Consider the following 25776-nt stretch of genomic DNA (forward strand, 5'->3'; position numbering starts at 1 on the left):
GGCTTGGATAGTGACGTGGTGATCACTGATTCCCTCCCGAAAACACCCTGGATTGGACCGAGAATCGAACTGGCCATCTCCGGATTGGTAATCCTACGGCTTCGCTCGGAAAGTTAACTGGAGACACAGGTGAATAGGAATAAGACCGAGGAATAGCCCTCCTTAGTTATTATGTCCCATATTCTGTATAACAGATTGAGACCGCTTGAAGAGTCCTTCGTCAGCGAAGACCAGGCAAGCGACAAATCCTAGTTTAATTCCGGTAGTACAAATTTCGGACACATCATTTGCTTAAAGATTTCAAGGGAGCGTACGATTCACTGAAACGAAATGAATTATGGCAAATTATGCTAGAACATGGTTTTCCGGTTAGACGAATCGAATTCAAGTGTAAATTACTGTTAAGCTTATACAAAATGACAGACTCCAAACGAGATCTAATTCCAAGACAAGGCGTGTGATATCCCAGATGATCTTCTTTCCGGAATCCTTCGCAATTGATGAGTTCATGGGATCAAGTCGGCTTCGTTGACGACCGCTCTGAAATGGACCAGATTTTTTTTAACTTTGTTAGTGTGTTTTTTTATTGCCTTTCTCGTACACTAAGTGTACGTAAAGGCTATAATATTGCTTCAAAAACAAAATTTTGATAGGAGGCCCGGAGGGCCGATTTTCATATACCGATCGACTCAGCTGGGCGAATTGAGGTGATGTCTGTATGTGTTTTTTTTTCTTCCTAAACAATGGAGGGGGAATCTGCTCAACAGACATCCTGGGTTGACCAGGAGGTGCTGGGTTAGGGGCCACCTCCAATGAGGGAGGCAGGACTGCATCCCCGACCAGCTAAACCGTTTCCATTGCCGCCAAGCCCATCGTCCCTTCGGTACAACCAGAAAGTAATGCTTCAAAGGGGGGCCAGTGCATGACGCACCCTCGAGGTTAGCTGCGTGTCCTTGCAGCATCGAACATCGTGACTCGCTTTTTTAGAAGAACACCATGGTATCGTGCCAGCGCATTGCCGGCTTTCCAGGTGGCCTTACCACTCCCAGGTGGCCTGGTAAGTCTGTATGTGTGTATGTATGTATGTGTGTGTGTATGTGTGTATGTGTACAAATTTTGTAGACACACTTTTTGGAACTTAGCATTATCTGATTTACTCGCAACAAGTTGCATTCGACGGGGAATGCGGTCCCATTGTTTGCTGTTGAAAATTGGCTCGATCGGACATTTCCGATCCCTTGGAAAAAAAAAATTCAAAACCGAAAAAAAAAAATTTCCGAAAATGGTGGCAATACATTTTAACTAATGCAAAAACATGCAAAATGAACGAAAAAATGTGATCTATTCTCCTAAAGAGCTTTTTTGACCTTTCTAATGTGATTCTTTCAATATATTTTATAATGCACGAGAAAGGCATCATCACTGCTAGGTGGATTAATCTGGGTTTTTATTTATTTATTTTGCTTATTTCATCTGACTGTGTCGTCTACATGAAAACTTAAAACTAAAGGTCAGTTGATAAAATATCTGTTTAGCCGTTGAAGAAACGCGGATGAACTGATGTTGAAGTCGAATTGGTCCGACACCTCGTTGAAATGGCGGATCATAGCGACAAAGCAGCTATTGGCAGCATAATTAGTGTTATGCCTTTCTTCGAAGAGCAAATCTCGAGGTCGAAGGGATCGTGAGGGTGCATACAATGGAATTTTTCCAACAAATCTGGCACGTCGTACTCGGATAACAGAAGTTTGGCGATGAAAATGGCTTGCGCCACGTTTCTCCGCTTATCAAGAGCATCTATCCCCAGCAGACTACAGCGATCAGCATACGGTGGTAAATTCAGCGGGTCCGTCCATGGGAGATGGCGCTATGGATATGGATTCCAGACAGCAGAAGCAAATTCGAGTTGAGAGCGTACCAATGAGCAGTATAAGGCTTTGTAGCATAAAGGATCGTGGAATTCATTTGAGATTTTAAAAATAAAACCAAGCTGGCGATTCGCTTTGTTGATCGTAGTTGAAAAATGGCGTCTGAAAGTTAGCCTGTCATCCAACACGACGCCTAGATCTTTAACATGATCCACACGTTGTAAAGTTGTTTCTGCGATACTATAATCGAAAATCACGGTTTCGGCAGTGCGATGAAAGCTTATTACGTAACACTTTGAAACAGCCAGGACCATCATATTACGCTCACACCAACATTTGAATAAATCCAGGAGCTTCTGCAATTCTTGGCAGTCCGCCAGATTTCGAATAACGATTAATAACGATAATTTGAGATCGTCTGCAAACATCAACAGCAGGCCTCCACGCTGCAGGATAAAAGTTACGTCATTCACGAAGAGCGAAAACAACAATGGACCCAGCGTGCTTCCTTGGGGGACTCCGGAGCCGTTCGAAAAACAGTGGGATGAGTGATCTCCAATGATGACGGTCACTTGACGTTGCACTAGATATGATCGAAGCCAGTTGCAGAATGTTGTAGAGCATCCCATTTTTCAAGTTTTGCAAGCAGTATGTCGTGATTCACTTTATCAAATGCTGCTTGTAGATCAGTATACACGGCATCGACTTGGAGCTTTTTGCGCATATTATCCATACAATATGATGTAAAGCTGACAAGATTCGTTTCTACCGATCGACCCGGAAAGAAGCCATGTTGATACGAACTGATGTAGTTTTTGCATGAGACAAACAGTTTTTCGTAGATCAGTGACTCGAACACTTTTGATTCCACGCCAAGAGAAGTAATGCCTCGGTAGTTTCTCACGTCGCATTTGTCTCCTTTCTTGTACACCGGAAACATGGTAGAGCACTTCCATTGAGTAGGAACTAAGGGGTCGTACACTTATTACGTAAGCAATTTTTTTGGGTTTTTCGACTCCCCCTCCCCCCATGTAAGATTTTTTTTCATACAAATAATTTTTTATTTATATGGAGCGTAAGATATTGATCGATCCCCCCTCCCCCCATAAGTGCTTACGTAATATGTGTACGGCCCCTAAGTTCAACACATAATGGATCCTTACTGTACGTCAAACCTAAATGTCGTGAAAGTCAGGTCCCAATGTACCATCTATTCATAGTTTAGACGATCTATGGAAAATCATGGACGAGAACGCCTTTCCCGAGAAGCTTACAAGACTGATGAATGCAACGATAGATGGTGTGCAAAATTGTTTGAAGATTTCGAGCGAACATTCCAGTTTTTTCAAATCTTACCGGGGACTACGGCATAAGATGATAGAAATCGACAAATTTGTAGATTTATAATATAAATTTTCCGAAGAATGGTCGAATTTTGAAATTAGTATATCTTTTGATATATTGCGAATTTTGCAATAGTCGTTAGGTGAAACATCATACTATCCTACGTGACTTGCCATCAAACATGTCAAAAACGAAAAATTTTGAGTTGTGCTAGTAATGCACGAAACCGTCAAAATGTACACATATAGTTATGTACGGTTATCTTTTTCTTTTTCTTCTTCTCCCAACTGGAACTTCAGCTTTCAGGACATTTCCTTAGTTATTAATTGAAAACTTTTGCAAGAGTATGTGTCTTGTGCAGCAAGTACAATGGATACACTATGCCCAGTGAGTCGAGAATATTTTCCACCCGAAAACATTCTTGACCGGACCGAGAATCGAGCTTGCCAACTCCAGATTGGTAATCCTACGCCTTTGTTCGCAAGGTTAACTGAAGACCCCAGAGGGTATAGTTATTAGGATCTCTCTGAGGTGTAATTTGAGCAAATTTCGTTTCTTTTACATTAGAAAAGTAATAATTTTACTCGTAAAACACTTCAGTAAAATACTAATAACTTTGCCGGATAAACTCGAATCTGCTTGTGGCTTCCAGCATAACATTCTGTATTTAATTCTACAAGAACTAAATGTCATGTGGCTACTGCTTCTGCTTCATACACAGAAGGTCGTGGGTTCAATCCCAGGTCCGTTCCATTCTCCAACTTTGTATCTTTCTCTATATTCCTCATGTTCTAGCAATCGCTAGAACTGGAAATGGACTTCCACACCGTTTCCATTTCTAACCTATACTTTTAATTTGACTATTCTAGCAGTAGCTGCTAGAATTAGAAATGAGCTAAAACTAAGACTCATTTCCTACATCCTATTAGAAATTCCATCAGTTGCTTTTTTCTATCTATAACATTGGCAGCTCGTTAACTACGACGAACCTCTGCCTCTCGAGCCTAACCCAAAAATTCCAATAAATTACGTTTGAACTCGTGGCAAGTGCAGAGGTATATTCGGCTTGCAGTGGGCGAGTGATTGCATCATCATTTCCTTCTGACGTGGCAGGCGTCAGTGTGACCTAACAAATGATATCACCAGTACTTGCACATTGAAGATGAGTGCTAGTCCCAAGCAAACATTTGTTGGTTCTCTGTGCAAGAACCGCTGATCTAGTCATAATGGAGTAGCAACTACGGGCAATCCAGCAAGCTCCAAGGGGGCCGTACACTTATTACGTAAGCAATTTTTTTGGGGTTTATCGACCCCCTCTCCCCCCATGTAAGATTTTTTCCATACAAATGATTTTTTATTTATATGGCGCGTAAGATATTGACAGACCCCCCCTCCCCTCATAAGTGCTTACGTAATATCTGTACGGCCCCAAAGGCAAAAAGTATGAAAGGCTTATTAGCACGGCCTGCTACCGTACAGTTTAAAGAGCTGCTAAAGATATCCTTGGATGAATATTAGATCTTCTGTCATTATCCAATGGTTATATTTATTATAATAGTTTTTATTTATATTCCAGACTCATTGGTATTCATTCTACATATTGTCAGATTTGAAAACAACAATTATATTGGAAGGCGCAGAAGGAAATGCACTGAAAAGAAAACCATTACTTCCTAAAATTCTTCAGTTGCCAACTAATAACGATCTAATTTATAGGTAAGTAAAAGGAAAATTCATATCAAAACTTATAAAAGTTAAAGTTGGGTGAATATAATTACAAAAAATTCAAAATTTTGATAGCAAGTTTTTGAGCACGAGTGAATATAATTACAAAAAAATCAAAATTTTGATAGCAAGATTTTGAGCACCCCTAAATTATGTCCGATGGAGCTCAAATTTTGCATAGGGGCATATTTTAGGGCTTAGGAAATGTTTGCGTAACGTCCGGTTTTTAAATTAAATGAAAAAATTATTTTCGTCATAATAATTTTTTTCAAAGTCCCAAAACATCGATTTTTTTCAAAAAAATAATTCTTAAAGTTTCATGAGTCCTTTGGTATCAAAAAACAATAAAAATATTTCCCCTTGTGAGAAAAAAATGATAAAGTTTTGATTAATTTTGAGCACCCCTAAATCATGTCCGATTTAGCTCAAATTTTGCAAAGGGGGATATTTTGGCTACGAAAACGTTTCGCCCGGTGTTAATTGTCCGGTGATATAAATTTGGGCACATGGTATAAATTCAAGAAGCGGTAATCCTACCCTGAAGACCCCTATGAATAAAGTTAATCATAAAAATAGAGGAGAGCCAACCCAGGGCTACAATCCTCTCTAAATGTGATTTATTTATTTTGGAGGCTGCACTGGCTGGAATGAAAATACATCTCTTTCTCTCTCGACATTCTAGGCAACTTGAGAAAGTTTCGCAATCTACCAGAGGTGTCGTAATCTTGTTGTGTGAATTGACAGAAGCCCGACGTATTCTAGCCGAAGCTCAGAGAATGCGAATGCTCAACGGACATTTCATTTGGCTATGGGCGGATACAACTACGTCCACGGAGTTTTACGACCAGGTACAAACACCGCTTGGTGTATTTGGAAACGAGGTAGAGGAGGATATATCTGGGCAGTTAAATAATCCGTTCCATTCTGTTAAAACAGAACTCGAAGATGATTTTTATGATTCTACAGACATAATCCAACAATCACATATTGCTGATCTTGTAGAAAGAAAATTGGATTTTGAGTTTTACGATCCAAAACACAGAAAAAATCGCACCAAAGCTAATAACACGAACCGGTCCCACCATGCTGTTGATCTTCAGAGAAATATTTTAAGTTTTAAGAATTTTATTGGCAACAATAAGAAGAGTGATAAGTCTAAACGCAACGTTGATAGTCTAGAGGATCTATATAGCGAAAATGTTAATTCAACTTTCTCTAGTCAGTACCCCAGAAGTGGAAACCTAAACGAACTCTTACGTACAAATAATTTAGAGCAGAGAAACTATCTCAATCAATCTAATGGTGCTAACTACAGATTAATAATTGATTCACAAGCCAGGAATCAAGGCCAAAAGAACAGTGTTCAAATGAGTCGTAGTGATCTAGATATTTTATTTGGTAATGAAGAGTATCTAGCGGATCTGAAGATCAAACGAGCCAACAGTTTTCTAAAGCATTATAACGTATCATCGCATGTATTGTTTCACCACTTCCAAGACTTTCCAGTAGGCCTGCTGGCGCTGAGACCAGTGACAATGAAGGTCGATCGTCACTTTATTCGATCTGCTGTACGTCTTTTTGCATCAACTTGGGCTAAAGTGGAACAAGAAGGGGATAGTGGCCGAAAGCCAATGCGAAACCAAGATAAACAATCGCCAAGTAAAACAAACCAGCGAAACAATAAATCTCCAAAGTACAAGCGCTCAGTGATGAGCCATGTGGATCAAATTAATGTTGTTGATACGTCTAGTAAAACTCAACAAGCCGTAGAAAACAAAGTTAACAATAGTAGTATCAGAAATTATAATAGAATCAATGTCACTGAATCAAATACCTATTACAATTCTAAGGAACGAAAAACCGTGGATGGCCATAGAGTTACTGTTCAGATCAATAAAGGTGAAGCTTATAATACCACCTATGAAAATGCAAGTGAAAGCAATACTACAGATAGGAGCAATACGAAATCAGTTATGAAACCAAAGCAAAAAAGACAACAAACTTGGTGGACCTCTAAAGCACACCCTGATCGAGCACGAAGTAATGATCATATGAGAGGTGGGGCACCGCAATATCGTAATGGCTGTTACGGAATGGCTAGTCGAGGTGAGCTTAAAAAGGCTGAACTATTCACAAGGTAAGATTTATTAATGCAATCATTATTTTAATTGTTCCTTTTTGCTCTTAATTTAGTTATTATTCTCATGCCATTAGATTGGGCACAATAGCGCGTGTAGTTCCATAATTAGATTGTGAATATATGACCGTTTAAGTTGCTTATATTTTCTATAGCATCAGTAGTCGCTAAACAGCGAAGGCCGGTGGAGTTTTTTTGTGCTTGGGTAAAATAAAGTATCGGTACTAGGCAGGGACGGAAATAGTTAACATTTATTTTTACTATTCATTCTACCATGCAGATAAAGTAAAACAAAACAAGACACAAACCTTATGATACATGAATCAATCATACATTACTTCTTGCAGATCAAATTTCTTCACCTTTGCTCGACTCTTATAATAGCCTATTCAGATTATGCCATTCATTATAATAATTAACGTGTTGAAATTGGAAATAGAAAATTGAATGTATGGGGATGGGCATCAAGTTATTCTTTATCATGATATTTATTTTCACTAGCAGGGTAGAAATATTTCACAGTTAATGCAGTGAAAAACATGGATTTCAGAAAAATATATTAAGCTCTTTTAGTGGAATGTATTAAACCGTCTAAGACGAATTAAGTACTGTCCATTTAATTCCACCAGTTAATTTTCGTTATCTTTGCAGATACGTATTTCGACCACAACTGTGTGGTCGTCTTCAGTGTCTTGTACTTGAAGTCGAGTCAAGTACAAGACACTGAAGACGACCACACAGTTGTGGTCGAAATACGTATCTGCAAAGATAACGAAAATTAACTGGTGGAATTAAATGGGCAGTACTTAATTCGTCTTAGATGGATTTCAGTATAATCTGCGATCGCCTTCATCGCCGCCGTGGTGAGTGCGACTGGGTGCAGCCGAAAAATCATTTCCAACACCGACCATTCAATTTCGCATTCAGCCACTCACAAGTCGCTCTGACAGGCTGCTCAGTTCGCGCCTTACCGTATGACTGTGAGTGGCCCATTTAAACGCGTGGTGAATTTTTTTAATTTGCTGGGTGAATGTGTACATTTTGCTGTGGTAAATTTCATCTTCGCGGTGCAGTGGTTGATGTGGGTTCTGTTGTTTACTTTTCTGCCTCTCCGGGAATGTGAGGTTGATTTCAAAGCAGGAAGAAAATAAAAAAATGATATAAAAAACATCACCTTCATTCAGTCCTGCCGAATATTTACAATCCTGAATTCACCAGTGCACAATGGGAAAAAAATTGTCCATAACGCGAATAAATTCAATATCTCGGTTCGGTATGGACGGATTGCGCTGAAAATTCTTGTAATCTTGTAATCTTGTAATATCAACGCACCCTCTGACCATAGCCTATCTGCGTTGTATTTAAATACCACTGAGCGATACGTCTACTGGGCAACACGTCCGGTGTGCACTGCACTAAGATCTCCTTAGATGCAACCGGACCGAGATCTTACTTAAGGCTCCCAAGGGTCCGTTTCGTTGTGATATGTTGCCATAAAATAGAAATATATGCACTTGCTTTTCTAATCTACGGGAATATTTAAATTTACTAATGATAAGTAAATTCATTCATCGATCAGATTAGAACGAGCTCAGTGCAATTAAAATATAAACGCAATACTTATCTGCAATTCACAGAAGATGTTGGGATTGTCCTTGAAGTAATCACGTTGTGAACACAGACTTCCTGTATTGACGGTGGTTGTTATGAATATGAATACCACTGCTGATACCGGAACAATAAGATTTTCTTCATCACTGGTCGTCTGGAAAGAGGTAGATAAAAGAATTGGGCCGCTTTCACTCGCCGGCCCGCAAAACATTAGTAAGTAATTAATCTTACTACAAAGACAAAAATACAGTTCTAATAATTCTGTCTTATTAATGGATATCACACATGCCCATCTGATACTCAACTTAACCAAAAACATATCCTCAATACTTAATAAAATGATAACTGTATATAGTTTCTATTATTGTCCATATATACCTACTATTCAATCTAGGATTCCAAATCGGATAAATTAATTCAGTTGCTAACTAAAAGCTTATCCTCAACGCTTTGACTGTCAATAGTCTCCACAATATGAACCTTAAAGGTTATAACTTTGTTCAATCCTACATCTGTTTATATTAAAACTCAATCCTAACTGCCCCGAAACCGCTTTCAACACATAACTGCCCCGAGCACAGCCACTACATGCGACCCACAGGACCCCAATCGAGGACGGCCTACACTATACCGTTGTGAGCTTACATGAAAACATGCTCCTAACGTTTGATGCCTAAAAATAAAAATAATTAAACTAATTACACTAAATCTTACACTTTTGATCGAACCCGGCTGACATTCGCGTTAAACAATGTGTTCCATGAGTGCTGATCACTCATGATAACGCCCCGAATCGGCGAATAAAATTCAGTTTAACGCAGAGTTTAAACCCTCTCTTGCGCTAAGTAATGCTGAAAACCTAACTTCTAGTAATTTGATTCGTAGAAACAAATTATACTGAAATTGGTGCGTGGCAAAATAAGTTATACAATTAGCTAATTTAGTTAAACCCTGACTACCCCACATTATACTGGCCCGTTTGGAGTCATCCAGTGGCACTTGGTCTTAGCATTCGTTTTCTTTTTAAATTCTATAACAATTCACCACGCTTACCCCCATATTAGTAATATGTAGAACGAATGCTTGACTATTACTATACTAAGTATAGTAAAAGACCGGAAGTAATAATTGGGCCAGCCACCACCTGTTAGATTATGCGAAATTGCTCCCTAAACAATTTTTTATACTTCCAAAATGTGTCGTTGGTTGATGATAGGCTGCTGAACCTATAATTGGCGCTGTAGGCATAAAGCACGCTGATAAATTTTCACACAATGTTGACATGAAAAATTTTTTTGTTAGAAAAACTTTTTTTCCTTAAATGTGTCACAGGAACATTATTCCCAGAAAAGTTAGATAATTAAAAATATCTATCTGCAGAAAAAAATTCATCGATTTCTGAGATGAGTTTTTTTGTAATATCGATTTGAATTTTTAAAACTATTTTTTTTAGTGTAGAAATCGGTATTTTATTTTTTGGATATTTTTCCAAAAAACTTCTGGGAATTTCACGACAGTCCGCCATACAACACTTTTTTGTAGGTCTTGTCATTTTAGAGTTACATCGATTTATAAAAAATCCATGGAAAAAAATTAGGCCCTCATCAAATGTTATTCTTGACAATTTTTGAAAAACTAAGTATGCAGAGTGGCTTAGAAATACCATATTTTTATGCCCACCAAGTTTCATTCGATTCTGAGATGGTGCTGCCAACCGCTGGTCGAGTTGGCGCGAAATTCGTCTTCTACTAAATGAGAACATTTTAACCAATCAAGTCTAAGTTACTGCAAGTAGCGTTATACCTTCGTTATAAAAGTTGTAGCAAAACCTTCCCACAAATAGTCATTTTCATTTCCATTTTCATGATGTACAAGGGGTTCGCTGAGCCAAATCACAAGCATGAATTTTTAGTTCAAACTTTCCATAATACATCGTACCTATTGGGACGAAAATAGGCATCGCAACCTCCTTACACATAGGTGTTTTCGGTTTTGCGTGATACACGGGAGGGTATCATAGCCTGGAGTGAAAGCATAAAGTGGAAAATTCATTGATTATGACCCGAAGTGTTTAAAGTGTTTAAAGAGATATTAAAATATTGCATAGTATCTTAAAAGTTTACTTTAGTTATGATGACATGATTTGGTACGATGGTTAGTTTTGTACATGTTGTGGGTTCTTAGTTTAGTAAATGACGTGACGTAAGAACAATGCTTGAGGATATCATTTCAAGACCAAATTCTCAAAACTACCCATACGCTGCTGCAAACAAACATCAACACGCACGCGAGGGTCTCCAGATCGACGCTCGAGTCCCCGCCCACAAAGACAAGTCGCTCCGTGTTCAAACGAATGTTGCCTTAATTGACTCCTCCATCGCGGGCACAGATTCTTTCCGAAGGATACTAAATATAAGTTCCACCGGGAAGCCAAGCACCAGAGACTGAGGAAAATCACATAATCCAACATCAGGCGTCTGTTATTTAAACAGAGAGTTTCAAAGAAACAAATGATTTTAATTGAGGAACATATAGAAGCTTGTACAAAAAAATCTTCTCAGAAAAGCAAAAACGTAAAAATAGAAAGGGATTTAAAAAATTTCTTCAGTCGAAGCTAGATAGCATGTTTTGAGATACTAATAGATCACTTGTATGCATGTATGTGTGCGCATGTGTGCAAATTCCAAAATTTACTACCATACAAATCTCGCTCATTTTTAAGGTATTGAACAAGTTTAGTTTTACCAAATTAGGCATCCATAAGGCGAAATATATGTTATTATTGAACGCTATTGAGTTTCGCTCAAATCAATGACTGATTTAGTTAGTTCTGGATTAATTAATATCGAGGTCTCTGGAAATTAAGAGTACAATATATGCAACCAGCGTTACAATAGTTACTAACCATGTCACAATAGTTATTCAATCCGACGAGCGCCTTATAGGTAGGCAGCATGAACTACAGTACGTTATCACTCGTTGAGTTGTCACTCAACTCATGACATCCGCCTTTGGGTAGGCAATTGTTCTGTCACTTTCACAGTAAATCGCCGTGGGAAACTGTGTAGTTTTATCTCGTTTTAAATACTAGAGTCTGGAAGAAATTTCCTTATAACTAAGGAAGGGTCAAAATCTCACTGTAGGTGGATTAATCTGGGTTTTTTTTCATACTGCGTTTCATTGATGACAGCGGGCTATGTCTATTGATGATGATGAAACCACGCTTGTCACCGGCTCGCGCTGAGCAATGGACGGATTGCGCTGAAAATTTGACACAAATCGTAGAATTTTCTGGGGAATCGTGCAAAGGTGGTTAAGTTCACTACACGGAGCTACAAGACCTTGTTTTACCCTAATGCCCCTTATTTGTTATGCTTTCCGTGGAAGACCTTGACCTGTTCGTGCCACCTCTGGAGTTAGGGCTCGCATCTAGGTCATCTACTATTCATTATATTTTTAACGACTAATCCTACATTAAAACAAATAAAATTTTAATGTATGCTGACGATATTAAACTATATTTAGAAATTAAAAATTCTGAAGATATCATCGCTTTTAAAAATGATATTATTTTATTCAATACATGGTCTAACAACCCGGGTAGAAGAAAACAGCAAGATAATATCAAATTTTACTATTAATATATGAATAACTGAATAGCAAAATCTGATATTAGTTTGTTTGATATAGTTGCTAAAATATCAAAAATAAATAACTCATAAATAACTCGTTTTGCTATTATAATAACAAACCAATAGAAAAATATGTGAAAAAAAGAAAATATTATATGTGTTGTTGGGATGCTATTTTATGTTATTTATGAATAACATGAGAATAAATAAATCTGATATCATAGCCAAATTTGTTATTATTATGTTATTTATTTGTTATTCATCTCTATCCGGGAAAAGTTTACTGCAACTAAACTAAATGTGAAAAAATGTTACTCAATTGCTTTCAGTAGAAAAAGAAATAATCAAAATATCGTTATTACTCTAGATAACCATAACATAGAAAAGTGTGATGAAATCAGGAATTTAGGAATAATCTTGGACCCAAAACTTACTTTCGTTGACCATTACAACACTATTATAAATAGAGCTAATAGTATGCTTGGATTCATTGAACGATTTTATTATAACTGATCCATATACAATAAAAACGTTATATATTGCTTATGTCAGGTCAACAGGTCAACAAGAATATGGCAGCACTGTTTGGTCTTCATTTTCAAATACACATTTTAACCGGATTGAGTCAGTCCAGAAACAATTTTTATTATATGCACTTCGAAAGCTAAGTTGGACTAATTTTCCTTTGCCATCATACGAAACTCGTTGTATGCTTATGAATTATTGGCAGTGGCTGATTTTCTACCCACCGCTGTCACATCCAGGCGCTATTATAGTATATGCGCAAAATAGCCAGCAAGAGTTAACCGCCAGAAATTTGTATGGCGAAAGTCATCTAACGCGGGTTTTCTCAAAATAAGAAACCTTTCATGAAAAACTATTTGGTACCGATTATGTAGGAAGGTGTCCGCTACCATGCCTACCAAATATTTTTTTGATGAAAGTGCTTAATTTTGAGAAATCGAACCTTAGATGCCTTTCGCCATACTGATTTCAGTAAGTTAACTCCTAGTGTGCCGCTGTAAGCACGCTCAAAGCAGGCGATTCATTAATATCCAAACTTTAGGTAATGACTTCGATTCCCGGTGCCGGTCTAGGCAATTTTCGGATTGGAAATTGTCTCGACTTCCCTGGGCATAAAAGTATCATCGTGTTAGCCTCATGATATACGAATGCAAAAATGTTAACCTGGCTTAGAAACCTCGCAGTTAATAACTGTGGAAGTGCTTAATGAACACTAAGCTGCGAGGCGGCTCTGTCCCAGTGTGGGGATGTAATGCCAATAAGAAGAAGAAGAAGTAATGTGATGTTATTTGTAAGCAATTTGAGGAATATGAGAGCGTGGGGTAAAATCGGCAAGATCTCAATGAATCGCCTGCTTTGAGCGTAATTACAGCGGCACAGTAGGAGTTAACTTTCTGGAATCAGTATGGCGAAAGGCATCTAAGGTTCGATTTCTCAAAATTAAGCACTTTAATCGAAAAAATATTTGGTAGGCGTAGTAGCGGACCCCTCCCTACATAACCGGTACCAAATAGTTTTTCATGAAATGTTCCTAATATTGAGAAAACCCGCGTTAGATGTCTTTCGCCATACAAATTTCTGGCGGCTAACTCATGCTGGCTATTTGCGCATATACGATAGCGCCTGGATGTGGAAGCGGCGAGTAGAAAATCAGCCACTGCCAATAATTCATTCCCAACATCGTGTAGTATACAGAGCTCTCATAACACGATTTTTAGCAAAATTTTAGGTCAAATGTGTTATGTTTTTTCGATTATTTGTAACTCTGAGCTTGACGAATTACAAAGCAAATAGGTGACATTGGGGTAAAACGAGATCTTGCTGCTTCGTGCAGTGAACTTAACCACTTTTGCACGATTCCCCAGAAAGTTCTACGGTTTTTGTCAAAATTTCAGCGCAATCCGCCCTTACCGAACCGAGATATTGAATTTATTCGCGTTATAGACATTTTTTCCTATTGTGCAGTGTTGGTAAAATCTCAAATTCTACGATACTTTCTTTACAAAATCGCAAGCGAGTTAGCTCGTGCATGAAGCCTCGATGATTGAGATTTAAGTATGATTCTACCAACACTGATTATCATAAATGTAGTAATCTGAATAGTCTATTAGGCTGAGTTGACGAAAACAGTCGCTATTCATAACATTATTATTATTGTTTTAATGATTTCTCATAAAGCTGGGTATATTACTTTTGCTTAGTATTTTATAGCCTATTCAGATTGCGCCATTAATTTTGTTTTCGTTGCATGATTTTTACGTGATTTTTTATATTCTCAAGTTTTCTACGTCATTTAATCTGTTTTAATTTCACCAACCGGTTATCGTTTCCAATAAAAATCACAATTACAATTACAAAGCTGATTTCATTCGTTTCATTCGTCGTAGATACGTTATTGATTGCAGTTTCTGTATTTTAGACACCTACAAGATGGCGCAACTAGGGGCCTTAGTGGTCAAACGATAATGGGTGGCTTGGTGGAGAAATCATTAATAACACATTTTGAAGTTCTAAATCTAGTTCCTGTCACAAAACGACCAATTATAAAACACGATTCTCGCCAGGAATCGTTCAGTAGCCGTATTGTGAATACTAGCTCGACAAAATGGCGAAGAGTTGGTTTTATATCGGGACGAAATGTGCATTTAGACACTATTGTATGGCCTAGTGGTGATATCGTGGTCACAGGTATGTTAGTAATATTTAAAATCACTACTATTATATCAACGATAGAATGGTTTTGCAGGGTTATTATCTAAAGCACGCTCAGTATTTCGCGTGGTTGTGGCCGTGGCACCTCCTTTCGTAATGGAAACAGAGCTTACCGATCAAGAACAATGTCTGCGTGGGATTTTATGCTACAAAGTATACATAACGGGGAGGCAAAATCTTACTCAAATGTTCAACAAGATTGAAATTCAGAGAAGACGTAAAGATCTAGGCGAAGAAGCTGAAACCGATGATAAAAAATATGAGAAACGCATATATAGGTGAGAAAAATAGTAAATATCCATATAGTTTTAAATAATTTAGAAACATGGACACTATCAAAATTGAGACGTAGAAGTTTATGGCAAAAAGGTGTGTAATAACGTCTTCACAAGAATGACCGAAATGTTTAATAACGTATTTTTGATCTATATATATTTTTTTTCTTGCTTAGGAAACGGTTGTTAAACTTATTATTCAATGTTTTTCAGCGTAAGATGCTGTTATGGATTGTCCATGGACTTGTTACAAAAAGTTGCTTTAGATCTAGGTTTTGGATTCGACCTTTATATTGTCCATGATGGATTATTTGGACGCAAAAATACTATGAAGAATGGATACCAAACTACAACGCCGAGAAGGGATGTACCTAGAAGGGTGGAATTATCTAAATTTGATGGTAAATTTGTGCAAGTAATTATTCATAGTTTATTCGATAACGTATTTTCCTTTTATTAATTTTTCAGCTCAATCTGGTAGAAGTCTTAAGCGTGGCTCAAAATTATCGCAAATTCTAGAAATGAGTTTAAATCCACCAGAGGTTATCACGGATCCCCCCATACGGATTGCACCACCCTCAAAGATACTTAAAGTTCAGTGGAATGGAATTATTGGGGATCTTGTTACCGGAAGTGCTGACATAACATTTGCTCCTCTAAGTGTTTCGAGGTATGTGGCCAGAATTGATAATAGATGATCCTTTGCGTCACAGGAACCGCTGAATTCTGAACTTCGACTCGGTACAATCGATCGTTCAATCGAACGATCGTATGTACGATTCCGTTCCGTCTCGTCCAGCATAATAAATGATAACAAATGAATTATTGGCAGCGGCTGATTTTCTACCCGCCGCTGTCACATCCAGGCGCTCTAGTATATGCGCAAAATAGCCAGCATGAATTAACTGCCAAAAATGTGTATGGCGAAAGTCATCTAACGCGGGTTTTCTCAAAACTATGAACTTTTCATGAAAAACTATTTGGTACCGGTTATCTAGTAAGGTGTCCGCTACTACGCCTACCAAATATTTTTTCGATGAAGGTGCTTAATTTTGAGAAATCGAACCTTAGATACCTTTCGCCATATGATTTCAGAAAGTTAACTCCTAGTGTGCCGCTGTAAGCACGCTCAAAGTGGGCGATTCATTAATCACTGGTTTTCAACCCGCCGCTGCCAGCATCCAGGCGCTATCGTATATGCGCAAATAGCCAGCATGCGTTAACCATCACTCCAAATAATCTAAACGTTGTTTTCACCTGAATTTTCAGGTACATTTTACGTGCACACGTAGCTGCAAATGCTTCAGAAAATTCAGGTGAAACTTACGTGTCCGGTGAATTCTATCCAAAACTCAGGTAGAACTTACCTGATTTTCACGTAGAATAAAAATTCTATCGAAAAATCAGGTAAAAGTTACGTGAATTTCAGGTGGAAAAAATCTACGTACTTTTTCAGGTGGAAACAACGTGTAGATTTTTTTGGGTGATCAGAAATTTATATGGCGAAAGACATCTAACGCGAGTTTTCTCAATATTAGGAGCCTTTAATGAAAAACTATTTGGTGGTACCGGTTGTGTAGGAAGGTGTCCGCTATCACGCTTACCAAATATTTTTCCGATAAAGGTGCTCAATTTTGAGAAATCGAACCTTAGATGGCTTTCGCCATACTGATTTTAGAAAGTTGTCTAACTTGGACAAAAAACTCCGCAGTTAATAGCTGTGGAAGTGCTAAACGAACTCTGAGCTGCGAGGCGGCAATGTCCCAGTGGGGGATGTAATGTCAATAAGGAGAAAAACCATGTTTAAGAAGGGGAACCACATCTGCCGTTATTTAAAAACGGTGACGTATGCGCAAACAAATTTTTCATTTTTCTGTTAAAGAACTCAATGTACTACTCGTAAGCTTTTTTTTTGAAAAATTGTGTATGCGTCACTTTCTACTTTATTCCGGGCGTGTGTGCTTTTAAAGAAGGCAGCATATTTGACTAAGAAACCTAGCAGAAACTGTGAAAGCGAAAACTCAGCTGCAAGGTTGCAATGTCCCAGAGGGGATGTAATGCCAATGAAGAAAAAGATGAGCCTAAGGTTCAAGCGCCATTACTCGCCAACTGGAACGAGAAAAAAGACAAAGAGCATGAGAACAAGCAAAAAATCCAAAGGACGATAAAAATATACCAACTTTACTTACAACAACTCCGTTTTTTTCTTGGCCGGAGTGAATCACATACAGTGCACAATGGGGAAATCCGATTTCAAAGGTGGAAAAAATTGATAACTGTCTTCACGATCAACTTACAGAAAAGATCAAGAGCTTATTCGAAAGGGAATTTTGCAAAGAATTCAGTGAGTGCTGTTTCATGGACGTGGAACACTTCTGTATGCAGTTATTGAGCTCGTTTTGCCCTAATGCCCCATATATCGCGAGTTTCCAAACTATTTGTCATTTTATCTTTAAGACATTGTTCTAAAATTGTGTTTATCTATTCACTGTGGATCTACAGAAGGGCACTAAATATATGTTGTTGGTAAAGGTTGGAAATTTAAGGGACTTTGGGGTCAAATAAGCATCAAAGTGCATTTCATGTGTAATTTTCATGTATTCTGTAAAAAATAGTAATTTTTACAGATAAGTGTTGATATTATTGTCTCAAAGTGTTGAACAGATATTGACAAATGTTTGCCGAACAAAAATTTATTTAAAAAAAACGTTTCACAAATGTTTTATTTGGTTATTTACTGAGTAAAAAACGATTTTAAAAAACTTTTGAATAGCACCGATGCCAAACATTTCCAAACCATACCCGATAGCACAACTAGACAAGAATAGTCATATGTTATGAGCCTTGATGTGATCATAGATAGTAGGTGATGGGAGATACCCTTTTTCTTATCTTTATGCCCAAATTCCCCTATGAAATAATATAGCTCAATGATTCTGAGGAAATGATGTAGTAATGTTAATTTAATTGATATTTTTCAATGATATAATGAAAGTAACAAATAATCATTTTTATTTTATTATCAGACTAAGACCGGAGTGGCCTGTGCTGCACATAAAAAACTTCTCCATTCAGCTCGGTCCATGGCTGCACTTCGACAACCACGCAGTCTGCGGAGGGTCCGCAAATCGTCATCCACCTGATCGATCCACCTTGCCCGTTGTGCACCTCGGCTTCTTGTAGATAGAAACTCGTGGTGGGTGCCCAAGTAACCAAAAGTTCCTTTAAGAGTACGTTTTTCGCTTAATCAGATTCACTGAGCTGCTTAAGCGAAAAACGTACTCTTAAAGGAACTTTTGGTTACTTGGGTGGCTTACATTGACCTCTCTTGAGCCTCTCCCTATCATGTACTTCGTCTTCGACGTGTTGATGACTAGTCCAATCCGTTTAACTTCGCTTTTCAGTCTTCCACCATCCTCTAAAAGTTACGTGCCATGATATCAATGACGTCGGCGAAACCAAAAAACTGGACGGACTTCGTGAAAATCGTACCACTCACTCGTGTCAATCCCTGCCCTTCGCTTTACTCCCTCCAAAGCGATGTTGAATAGCAGACACGAAAGACCATCACCTTGCCGTAACCCTCTACGCGTTTCGAAGGGACTCGATAATGCCCCTGAAACTCGAACTACGCACATCACCCGATCCATCGTCACCTTGATAAACTGTAACAGTTTATCCGGAAATCCGTTTTCGTGCATTAGCTGCCATAGCTGGTCCCGATCGATTGTATCATATGCGGATTTGAAGTCGATAAATAGATGATGTGTGGGCACGTTGTATTCGCGGCATTTCTGCAATACCTGACGTATGGCGAACACCTGGTAGAGCGTTCACCCATAAATCCCGCCTGGTACTGCCCCACGAACTCTCTTGCAATTGGTGTTAGTCGGCGGCATAAAATTTGGGAGAGTACCTTGTAGGCGGCGTTCAGCAATGTGATTGCGCGGTAGTTGCTACAATCCAGCTCATCGCCCTTTTGTAAATGGGACACGACACCTTCCATCCACTCCTGCGGCAGAACCTCATCCTCCCAAACCTTGGTAATCACCCAGTGCAGCGCTCTAACCAGTGCCTCACCACCGTGTTTAAACAGCTCTCCCGGTAGTTGGCTGGATTTCCTGGAGATTCGGAGCCGGAAGTCGCATGTCCTGCGCGCGTGCTTCTAGGTTCATTACCATACCGCCACCGTTGTCTGCCATATCGCCATTCAGGTGCTCTTCGTAGTACTGCCGCCACCTTTGGATCACCTCACGCTCGTTTGTAAGAAGGTTCCCGTTTATATCCTTACACATATCGGGCTGTGGCACGTTGCCCTTACGTGAACGGTTCAACTTCTCATAGAACGTTATTAGCGCGGTACAGTTCCTCCGTCTTCTCACGGTCTCGATCTTCCTGCTGGCGCTTTTTCCTCCGGAAAATCGAGTTTTGTCTGTTCCGCGCCCGTTTGTATCGTGCCTCGTTCGCCATCGTGCGGTGTTGCAGCAATCTCGCCCATGCTGCATTCTTCTCCTCAACTAACTGCTCACATTCACCGTCATACCAGTCGTTTTTCTGATCCGGAGCCACCGTGCCTAGTGCAGCGGCTGCGGTGTTTCCAATGGCGGATCGAATATCTCTCCAGCCATCTTCAAGAGATGCTGCGCCTAGCTGCTCTTCGATTAGAACGTGGTCGATTTGGTTTTCCGTTACTTGATTAGGTGATTTCCATGTGGCCTTGTGGATATTCTTGCGGGGGAAGAAAGTGCTTCGGACTACCATTCCGCGGGAGGCTGCAAAGTTTATGCATCGTTGGCCGTTGTCGTTCGATACGGTATGCAGACTATCCGGTCCGATGACCGGTCTATACATTTCCTCCCTTCCTACCTGAGCGTTCATGTCACTGATGACGATTTTGACGTCCCGCAGTGGGCATCCATCGTATGTCTGCTCCAGCTGCGCATAGAACGCTTCTTTCTCGTCGTCGGATCTCCCTTCGTGTGGACAGTGCACGTTGATGATGCTATAGTTGAAGAAACGGCCTTTTATCCTCAGTGCACATCCTTGCGTTGATTGGCTGCCACCCAATCACGCGTTGGCGCATCTTTCCCAGCACTATGAAGCCGGTTCCCAGCTCGTTGGTGGTGCCACAGCTTTGGTAGAAGGTAGCCGCTCGATGCCCGCTTTTCCACACTTTCTGTCCTGTCCAGCAGATTTCCTGCAGCGCTACGACATCGAAGTTGCGGGGATGTAATTTATCGTAGATTATGTCGCAACCTTCGAAGCCTAGCGACTTGCAGTTCCATGTTCCAAGATTCCAATCGTGATCCTTTATTCGTCGCCTAGGTCGTTGCCGATTTTATCGAGTCGTATTATCTTCTATGTCGTTCGTAATAGTTGTTTTAAAGGCGGCTTATTTGCGCCTGCGCAAACCTCCTGTCTCGTCGGAGGGCCGACTTGGGCTTGTGCGCTTTGAGCGGCACACGGTCGCTTTGGCGGAACCTACTTCCGGATTCATGCAGCTTTTTATAGAGGTTTAACAGGGCCCACTGTCAAACCCCACCACATCCTAGGCAGGCGCCACAACTCGCAGATGGCCTGAGGAGGGATCATCAAGCCCTTGGACATAGTCCCTGCTGCCAGCTGCCCCCAAATAATCATATAATAAATATTGTATTATAGGGGATTTAGGGGTCATACAGCTCATTTAATGTAATTTTTTATTCAAAATAGGATAACATTTTTCACGGACAAGGCACATAGAAGATTAAGGGCTTATTTGAGAGGGAGTTTTCCAAAAAAAATCCGGTAAGAGATGTTTTATAGACGTGAGGCACTTCTGTATGTAGTTATTAAGCTCGCTTTGCCCCAATGTCTCATACATCACAGTTTATCATATTTTTCGTGCTTTTATCTTCCAAGTAGGGTAAAACGTCCTATCGTTGTGGTATGTCCTAATGTTGCGGTAGTGTTAAAATAGTCCATTCTGGATATAATAGCATTAAAAACAATTGTGGATACGCTAAAACTCATTGAATTAACGTTTAGAACACCTTTTGTTTGACAAAATTCCGTTCAAAATTATGAAAAATCAACATTTTTCATTAAAAATTGGAATCCTTTGAGCCTATCATTGCGGTAGTGCTAAGGTCCTATTGTTGTGGTATCGATTTCCATAAGAATTGCATGCAATACCGCAACAATAGGACTGACCTTGAAAAAATGTCGCAACGATAGGCACCTGCGTCCTATTATTGCGGTAATTTGTTTTTATTGTGATAAAAACAAAACAACATAAGTTTAGCACAATTGACGTAATATTTACGAATCTATAGTTAACGAGCAACCTATTCGACTACCGCAATGTAGAAAAAGACCAACATGTAATTTTTAAAGAATTTTTGAAATCAATTTTATTTTGACACGGTGTTTAACCCCTCCATAATAGGTCGTTTTACCCTATTGTACTAAAGATGTGTTCTCCTCTTCATTATACACACTTAATTTAATTTAACGGGCTCGGTAAACGAATTACCGATTTCTCAACAGCTGAGCTCTCGGCAGTCTGCTCAGTATAAAGTTCAACCATTTACCGAGTTCTCGGTTCACAGCCTCAATGATGAAATGTCAAAAAATATTGAGCTGATCTGTAACAGCTACTGAGCACTCGGTAAAAAATTGCTGGTGAATTTGTAAAAGAATACGGACCTCGGTAATGAATACTGCTGAGGAAAATGTAATTTAGTATTCTTTTTCTTTATTTATAAGGAAAATAAGAGAAACAAATTTTCGTTGATATTAAGTTTATTAATTCAAAAACAAAACAGTATTTTCCACAGTGTTTTCGAACAAAATTGACCGACCCGGTGGAGATTGTTGTTGAAGGCAGCCTCACACCCTGCGAAAGTTTTCCGTAGTTTTTTATCCCCGTATATATTTCATAGGGCAGCTTTTTTGAATCCCCAGGAGTGAGGCAACCGTAATAGAAATCCAACGGGTACTGGGGTGCACAAGGATAGAGGTGGATCCATACTTCGAAAGATGATTTTCGGGCCATCCGTAGACTGCGTGGTCGGTGACGTGCAGCTTTGAACCGAGGAGAATATTGGTTTCCCCGGGCGAAACCTGACAGATACAACCAAATTTCTGAAATTCAATTAGATTTTTTTATTCTTCCTGCAGGCCATGGCTGCCAACTTAAGTGAACCGCTTCTACTTACCAAAATAACAATTTCAAACAATAGTTTATTGCGACGACAATAAAACACGAGCAAAAGCTACCCTAGTTTAGAACTACCAAAGAAAAATGTATACGCAATATGGCGGCACATCGAGCGTCATGAGAAATTAGTCTGAACTGAACTCGGTCAAAGTATTAACGTTGGCTCAGCAAAACATATTTTTTTCGCTGAGTTCCCGGTATTTTTTTTTCAGACAACTTCAATCTCATTTGCTGAACAGAATAGTTCGGTTATCTTTTTACCAATGCCCGGTAAATTTTGTAGCATTGCTGAGAGGTCGGTATAATTTATTACAAAACTCAGTATATTTTTCAAATTTTACTGACCTCTCGGTTCAAATTCATGTTTACCGGGAAAACTCGGTAAAAATATTACCGAGCTGAAGTTCTCGTTTTGTTTTGTGATTTATTGGGTAAAACCCGGATTTTTTAAATGCTTCTGAAAAGTGCCGATGTCAATCATTCCCAAACCAAACCCGTTTGCACAACTAGATAAGAGTAAATATATTAGTCGATGTGATAATAGATAGGAATGGATAGGAAATATTCTTTTCTCATGACGTTTCACCCAAATTCCCCTTATGAAATAATATAGCTCAATGATTCTGGGTTAAGAAATGATGGAGTAACATTGATTCAATTATAATTTGTCAATGATGCTATAAAAATAACAAATATACGTATATTGCTTTGAAAAAAACCAAGGGCCCAGAACCTTTTTTTTTTAAATACATAATTAATGAATTTTTCCACTTATTTGTCCCAAAATGCCTTAAAAATTCATTTTAATGTAATACATGGATATTTGTTTTTGGTATCAATTTCTGTTAAAAAAAATTATGACAATAATATCAACTATTATTTGTAAATATCTGAATAATCAATAGGCTGTAGATTTCACCAAAATTAACCATATTTAGGGCTACATCAATGCTTACAAGTTTTTAAATCACCGTATATTAACCCTAAATGATCATTGGACGTAATATAGTGCAAATGATTTCTTGGGTATTATTATTTTTTTACAGAATACATGAAAAATTAACATAGATGCAGTTTGATGATTATTTGACCACAAAATCCCCTAAATTTCCAACTTCTTCCAACAAATTATGTATAGTGCTATGTATGGATCTACAATGAAGAGGAAAACAGAATTTCAGTGTAATTTTTGAAAGATAAAAGTACCAGAATATGAAAAATTTTGATGTATGGGACATTGGGGCAAAACCAGCTCAATAACTACATACAGATGTGTCTCATGTCTATAAAACATCACTCACTGAATTTCTTGGAAAATTCGCTTTCGAATAAGCCCTTTACTTTACCTGTGAGTCGCTCGTGAAAAATGTTATCCTATTTCGAATAAAAAATTACATTAAATGAGCTGTATGACCCCTAAATCCCCTATAATTCAATATTTGTTATTTTAATTATATCATTGGAAAATATCAATTAAATTAATATTACTACATCATTTCCTTGCTCAGAATCATTGAGCTATATTATTTCATAGGAGAATTTGGACAAAAAGGTAAGAAAAAAGAGTATCTCCCATCACCTCCTATCTATGATCACATCAAGGCTCATAACATATGACTATTCTTGTCTAGTTGTGCTATCGGGTATGGTTTGGAAATGTTTGGCATCGGTGCTATTCAAAAGTTTTTAAACTTATCTGTAAATATTACTATTTTCTTACAGAATACATGAAAATTACACATAAAATGCACTTTGATGCTTATTTGACCCCAAAATCCCTTAAATTTCCATCTTTTACCAACAAAATATATGTAGTGCCCTTCTGTGGATCCACAGTGAAGAGATAAACACAATTTTAGAACAATGTCTTAAAGATAAAATGACAAATAGTTTGGAAACTCGCGATACATGGGGCATTAGGGCAAAACGAACTCAACAACTACATACAGAAGCGTTCCACGTCCATGAAACAGCATTCACTAAATTCTTTGCAAAATTCTCTTTCGAATAAGCTCTTGATCTCTTCTGTAAGTTGTTCGTGAAGAAAGTTATCAATTTTTTCCACCTTTGAAATCGGATTTCCCCATTGTGCGCTGTAAGCACGCTCAAAGTGGGTGATTCATTATAAATTAATCAATGAACTAGACTAATCAACGTATTTTAAGGTGATTATACAACGAAGCTACGTGGCTATACATATAAATTAGCCAAATTTTTCAAAAGCTCGAGATGAGGGAACTATAACTTGAATAGGTGTGAAACAATGGTATTTATTTGCTTACATATACTGAACAATGTAAAAGAATAAAGAATAAAGAATGTACATACTTGAATTTCAGCACAACATTGTTACGTCAAATTCAGGCTTTTGGAAATAGGAGTAGCAAAACATGTGGTTAAAGATCACCACTGGATTAATTGTATATGGAACAATTCCGGATCGCTCAATTGGCGCTTTGATGTTGCATGAAGAAGAAGAAGCAGAAAGATGATAATCGAAAAAATCTCCACGGGAAACCATACGAAGAAGTTTTTAAAACTCTTCTCAAAAATTCTAGAAGCAATTTAATTAAAAACGGTAAGCAGTACGGGGTTGGACTTTTCTTCTACTGTGTATTATGTGTAATATCACAAAATAAAATTCCGAATAAAAATATTGTGTTTATTATACAGTAGAAGAAAAGTCCAACCCCGTACTGCTTACCGTTTTTAATTAAATTGCTTTTAGAATTTTTGAGAAGAGTTTTAAAAACTTCTTCGTATGGTTTCCCGTGGAGATTTTTTCGATTATCATTTTTCTGCTTCTTCTTCTTCATGCAACATCAAAGCGCCAATAAGCTGAGCCATTTTTATTATCTCTACTATGATTCAGTGGCTCCATGACGCTGTTTTTGTGACCGTCTTCTTAGCGAAAAAATCCTCCACATATGTATAATAATGGTAAATTGCATTTTTTTTTTCAGAGAGCGCGCTCAAGTTATCGATTTCAGTATTCCTTTTTTCCATGGCGGCGTATCATTACTAGCTGCACCTCAGACAAATCCTGATGTACCACTACTGGCATTTCTGTTACCTTTTTCTCCAGAGCTTTGGATAGCCATCTTCACTTCTCTGAATGTAACGGCTATTGCTGTTGCCATCTATGAATGGTTAAGTCCATTTGGGCTGAACCCCTGGGGCAGGCAGAGAAGTAAAAACTTTAGTATGTCATCAGGTAAGTTTCCTTGTTTAATCTGCTTTAATTTTT

General features: G+C 38.4%; 1 protein-coding gene across 5 annotated transcripts in view; it reads left to right on the top strand.

Moving 5' to 3' along the window:
- Nucleotides 1-25776, top strand: part of LOC134211716 (uncharacterized) — a 68423-nt gene that overhangs the window by 16097 nt on the left and 26550 nt on the right. For all 5 annotated transcript variants that reach the window (XM_062688873.1, XM_062688875.1, XM_062688876.1 and 2 more), the window contains 7 exons: nt 4789-4928; nt 5620-7074; nt 14761-15029; nt 15088-15331; nt 15542-15729; nt 15797-15998; nt 25493-25743. In XM_062688873.1, coding sequence (XP_062544857.1) covers nt 4789-4928; nt 5620-7074; nt 14761-15029; nt 15088-15331; nt 15542-15729; nt 15797-15998; nt 25493-25743 — 2749 coding nt within the window. The remainder of the gene's footprint in view (nt 1-4788; nt 4929-5619; nt 7075-14760; nt 15030-15087; nt 15332-15541; nt 15730-15796; nt 15999-25492; nt 25744-25776) is intronic.

This window comes from Armigeres subalbatus, chromosome 2 (assembly GCF_024139115.2).
Source record: "Armigeres subalbatus isolate Guangzhou_Male chromosome 2, GZ_Asu_2, whole genome shotgun sequence".
NCBI lineage: Eukaryota > Metazoa > Arthropoda > Insecta > Diptera > Culicidae > Armigeres > Armigeres subalbatus.